General features: G+C 42.3%; 1 protein-coding gene across 1 annotated transcript; it reads right to left on the reverse strand.

The window, feature by feature from the left end:
- Positions 1-669: 669 nt before the first annotated feature.
- LOC108523272 (V-type proton ATPase 116 kDa subunit a-like) lies at positions 670-3,063 on the reverse strand. Its single transcript, XM_017863799.1, has 2 exons — positions 1,431-3,063; positions 670-1,164 (listed from the first exon to the last, which is right to left on the reverse strand). The coding sequence occupies exons 1-2, from the start codon at positions 1,511-1,513 to the stop codon at positions 978-980; spliced, it is 270 nt and encodes an 89-aa protein (XP_017719288.1). The 5' UTR covers positions 1,514-3,063; the 3' UTR covers positions 670-977.
- Positions 3,064-5,805: the final 2,742 nt, after the last annotated feature.

Raw genomic sequence — 5,805 nt, forward strand, 5'->3', positions numbered from 1 at the left:
TGCTCTGTCGCCCAGGCTGGAGTGCAATGGCCGGATCTCAGCTCACTGCAAGCTCCGCCTCCCAGGTTCACGCCATTCTCCTGCCTCAGCCTCCCGAGCAGCTGGGACTACAGGCGCCCGCCACCATGCCCGGCTAATTTTTTTGCATTTTTTAGTAGAGACGGGGTTTCACCATGTTAGCCAGGATGGTCTCAATCTCCTGACCTCGTGATCCGCCCATCTCGGCCTCCCAAAGTGCTGGGATTACAGGCTCGAGCCACCGCGCCCAGCCGCTATAAACTAAGTTTCTAATCCTTCCAACAAACAAAAAAACTTTACCAAGTAAAATTTCATCAGCTTATTAAGACCACAGTTTAGGAAATCTCTCCTTCTCTTTTTATACATGAATATTACCAAATTTGGGGCTGGGCAGGGTGACTCACGCCCATAATCCCAACACTTTGACAGGCCGAGGCAGGCGGATCACTTGAGATCAGAAGTTCAAGATCAGCCTGGGCAACATGGTAAAACAGTCTCTATCGAAAATACAAAAAAAAAAATTAGCCAGGCATCATGGCGCATGCCTGTAATCCCCAGCTATTTGGGAGGCTGAGGCAGGAGAATCGCTTGAACCCAGGAAGCGGTGGTTGTGGTGAGCGGAGATCGCGCCACTGCACTCCAGCCTGGACGACAGAGAGAGACTCTGCCTCAAAAAAAACAAAAACAAAAACAAAAAAAAAACACATTTGGAACCAGATATCTTGCTTTAAAGTTAATTTTCATAAAAGACAAATAAGTGAAAATAAAAATTTCTAATCAGAATAACATCTACACGGGTAAACTTGAAAATATGTATATGTCATGTATACGTCACACATTCATATGTATCTATGACAGCAATTAACTTAGAGGAAGTACTTCAAATTCTCCAATTAGAGCAGAGATAAAGATAATGGCTCCTCTGTGGAAGCGCTGGATTCAGGTGGCCCCATGCTACGTTACGGCTCTGGGCTCCCTTTACAAGACCTACTCCACAGGATGCAATCTCCTTGTCTTACAGTCACAGGATCCTCCAGGGGGTTCTCGATTTCAGCCTGTCGCAGGAACACATTTCCCCGGCATACCCGCCAAAGCATGCGCTCAAAAGTAGGGATGCGCTCCCGGTTAATGACACCAGCCACGAAGCTGTGGGGAGAAGAGGCAGATTGGAAACCTATTCCATGTCATGGGATGGAAGGTTTTAAGACAAGTCTTGTTCCCAGCCTCACTTATGAACCCAGCAGAGAGCTGACAGAGCAACTCAGGCATGAATCCAGAGCTGTAGGATTATCTCAACAGGCTCAGAGGAGGGCATATCCTGGTAGCAAGTGAATCCCCAGTCTCATTGCTCTTCTGAACAGCAGAGATGAACATGGCCCCACTGAATACAGAAAGGTTGACATGGCACTTACCCAAGTCTTAAAGGCGTGCCTCTTCCCATCTCACTTGGCTCCAAGAGGGATGAGGACTCTTCCAACAGGTCTGGATCCGCCATCTGCTGATGATGCAATTCAGCCTGAATTCACAAATCAATTAATATCTAATGAAAATAGTTAGTGGCATGCAGGGAACGAGGAACCAGGAGACAGGTTCAGAAAATAAGGATGAAAAAGAAAACAAACCACCAAAAGACAAGATATACCCATAAAAAGACAAGAAGAATAGGGGACGAAAACCAATAAAACAAATGTGAGGTAAAGAAAGCATAATTGCCCCAGTAAAGCATCTGGGGAAATGGTTTTAGAAATAAGGAATAAAAGAAAAAAACATTAAGTGATGGTGACATGTATAAATCTGTTACTTGGTGGAAGCCATTTTCTCTCCTATGTTTCCCTGAATGAACAATGAAGGTGCCAGGAAATACCTCTGCATGTGGATAGGAAGCTAAAATCTCTCTCCCTTCTGTGCAATAATGAAGAGGCTCTGCAGATACTCTCAACATTTAATTTCTGGGCAGCTACAAACTAGAATTTTCCCTGTGTGAGAATGTGAAAGACAGAGGCTCTCTTTCCAGGAAGAAGCAAGGCACTGCCACTGTCTTTGAATACTGTGTAGTCTGGAGAAAGACAGAAGGGGCAGCTCCAGATATCTACGTTTCCAGCCCCTTTAAAATTCAGAACATGAGAACTTTCAGCATACTCACTTACAGAATGCTCCAAGCCATGGGACTTAAAGAGTATTTATGTCTTCGAAAGGATAAGAAGCACAATAGCTGGGCAGGCCTGTAAAAACATATCTGAATGTCCCATTTTCTGACTAGGAATCTTCTAAATAAGTTCACATAGGCTTTACAGTTGTAGGATTCTTGAGAACACAGCTCAAGAATCAAGTAAAGTGAAGGAAAAGCAACAGATAATAAACCAAACTAGAGCTCATGGGCTGGTGTAATTGGTAAGATTTAAAATGACTTCCACCATGACAGCTTATACAATGAAATGAAGAAGGATCTTCCCACACACAGGTCTACATTTCCTGGCCTCTCTCTACCCAACTCATCCTACCACCCTTTACTCCCATCAGAAAGGAGAAGCTGCTCCAAAAAACAAAACAAAACAAAACAAAAACCAGTCCAATCATCTTCTCCTTTGCCTCATCACCCCAACTCTAATATCCAGGCAATACTTGTTGGACCAAAAACTAGGAGTAAACCAGAACAATCATCCTCTTCAAAAGCAAAATAAGACAAAAAATCAGAAGAGTTTTTCTCTAACATTTTCATTCCAAATTTCAATCTGATTCTACCCGTCAGCCACACTCTTAAAAAGCAGCACAGGAACCATCACTTGATAAAGTCACGGGATCATAAACATAGCAAAAAGGGGGGAAAAACTGTGTGTAAACCAGATGGTAAGTCTGAAGGCCTAAAAAATTGAAAGCAATCATTTTGGGAAGTAAGGATCAACACCAGAAGTGCAGAGAAATACTGTCATGAGATTGGAAAAGTTTAAGATGAGATCATGGAGACACTGGTTACCACTTGCTGTTTTATTTTTTTTTGAGACGGAGTCTCGCTCTGTCGCCCAGGCTGGAGTGCAGTGGCCGGATCTCAGCTCACTGCAAGCTCCGCCTCCCGGGTTTACGCAATTCTCCTGCCTCAGCCTCCTGAGTAGCTGGGACTACAGGCGCCCGCCACCTCGCCCGGCTAGTTTTTTGTATTTTTTAGTAGAGACCGGGTTTCACCGTGTTAGCCAGGATGGTCTCCATCTCCTGACCTCATGATCCGCCCATCTCGGCCTCGCAAAGTGCTGGGATTACAGGCTTGAGCCACCACGCCCGGCCCACTTGCTGTGACATGGAAGTTGAGGGGGTTCTTTCAGTTTCTACTTGCAATCATATCAGCTGACTGCAGGCAACTTGTTTTCAGGATCCCGATGATTACAACATTTCAACTTGTTCTTGATTTATCCCTTGGCAAAAACCAGTAAGCCTGACTGCTACTCACAAGACTTCATCCTACTTGCCTGGATGTCTCACAAGACGTGGTTTAAGTCAACCCTAAATATCAGACTCAATGCAAACACATGTGCTCTAAAGTGGACAACTGATGGAAAAGCAAACAGTATTTAGCAACTAGACCACTTCAAAGACTCTATCTAGGACTCTCTGAGAATAAAAACAACAAAATTAAAATTCAACAGAAACTTGCAATAATATTTGAATTGCTAATTTCACCCTTCATACTTAAGAATTCTGTCTTAGAGAGAAAAGTTACAAATTTTTAAATAAAATTGTGCCTGGTGAGAAACTAGGAAGACTAGAACCACCCACTAACAGAACGCCTTTAAGGCAATACCTAAAACCGCGTGGTTGAGAGTATCTAAATCTTAGAGCAGGGGTGTCTGATCTTTTGGCTTCCCTGGGCCACACTGGAAGAAGAACTGTCTTGGGCCACACATAAAATACACTAACACTAATGATAACTAATGAGCTAAAAAAAATTGCAAAAAAATCTCATAATGTTTTGAGAAAGTTTACGAATCCGTGTTGGGCCACATTCAAAGCTGTCCTGGGCCACATGAGGCCTGAGGGCCATGGGCTGGACAAGCTTGTCTTGAGGGTATCTGGGTCCTCTAATAACAATACTGTAAATATCCCTCTACATTACTTGCTATGCCCTCTGGTTTCTCTATTCAGATACTGAAAAACATGTCTTATAAAAAGGAAGTAGGAGAACTTCAGTTCTGTTTCTACAGCAATTAGGTATAAATAGCACATCCAGTTCAAGCTATGTCAATTACCAAGAACAAACAATTATTGCCATCTACATCAAGAAAAAAATTTTATTTCATTACTTAAGGTATTCACCCAGGCCCCAAAGGAAATGGCGGATGGGAAAAAAAATAAAGAAAGCAGATGGATGGAAAACTGAGAAGGAAAGGAAAGCAGGGATCTGCATGCCATTAACCATTACTTTTCCAGTCTTCTTTACGTTCTCATATGTTATGGTGCTTATGGTAAAAGATGCAGAGATATCTCTCCAGCTCTTACAGTTCTTCATAAGCAAGAAGACTGAGAAAAGGATAATCATTAACAAGTCATTTTAAATGCCCTAGATAAGAAATGACTAAGTCAAATTTGTAATCATCTTTAATCATAAGAGTATTCAATATATGCTTATTTTTCCCCTTACACACACCCTGCCAATCATAACTCCTATGCCTAAATATAGAATCATTTTCTGATTTAGCCATTTCTGCTAACTCATTATAGTGAATTATTATTGTAGTCACCAGATTATAAAAAATAAGGGTTTATAACTGGTAGTGTTTTAGGCCCTTTGCAAATATTATAAATTCAGACACAGAAGAAAATCTCATTAAAAATCCTAAGTTTTCAACATTTGAGGGTCCCAAGTGTCCTATCTTTTGCATTATTTGAAGTACACTCGCATGTGCAGATGCAAAGTTGTGGCAGTAACACCTGAGCCTGCTGCTAGGCAGCAGCAGGGCAAGGTCTATGGAAAGGAACCTGGCTGAGGCTGTGAGTTAGCGCAAGAACAGGCAAGGCAGAGAGGTTCTTGCCAGGAGACTTCTTGCAATGCAGTGAGGCTGCTAGGAATGAAAGGGGAGTTGATGACAAAAGCAGCATGAGAACCTCTCATAGCCACGGCCTTGTGCTCTAAGTACTTCCAGAGATTGAAAAAAAAAAGTTTTGAATAAAATAGGAGGGGGAGGCTGGGTGCGGTGGCTCACACCTGTAATCCCAGCACTTTGGGAGGACGAGGCAGTTGGATCACGAGGTCAGGAGTTCACGACCAGCCTGGCCAATATGGTGAAACGCCTGTCTCTACTAAAACTACAAAAATTAGCTGGGCATGGTGGTGCACACCTATGGTCACAGCTGCTTAGGAGGCTGAGGCAGGAGAATCGCTTGAACCCGGGAGGCAGGGGTTGCAGTGAGCCAAGATCGCGCCATTGCACTCCAGCCTAGGTGACAGAGCAAGACTCTGTCTCAAAAAAAAAAAAGAGGGGGAAAACAGCCCAGCATGAATAGGGCACAAAGATCATGAAGACTTAGAGTCTGTCTTCTCAAAATAGGCATTTAGTGTTTAGACTTATTATTCACAAAATAAAATTCCTAAATCCATGAATTATGATTTAAAAATATCATTTTTCCAAATGGTTCCTCTTATTTTCATTTTTACTAAGTTCTTTTCATTAGAAAATTAATAGTTTAAATAATTATTTCCCTTAAGGGAATCCACCTATCAGTCTTTATTCGGAATTTCTCCAAAAATGAACCGTAACAGGAAGCTGGCTCTCATTCTTTTTTTTTTTTTTTTTTTTT

This window comes from Rhinopithecus bieti, unplaced genomic scaffold (genome assembly GCF_001698545.2).
Source record: "Rhinopithecus bieti isolate Rb0 unplaced genomic scaffold, ASM169854v2 scaffold_74578, whole genome shotgun sequence".
Classification (NCBI taxonomy): Eukaryota; Metazoa; Chordata; class Mammalia; order Primates; family Cercopithecidae; genus Rhinopithecus; species Rhinopithecus bieti.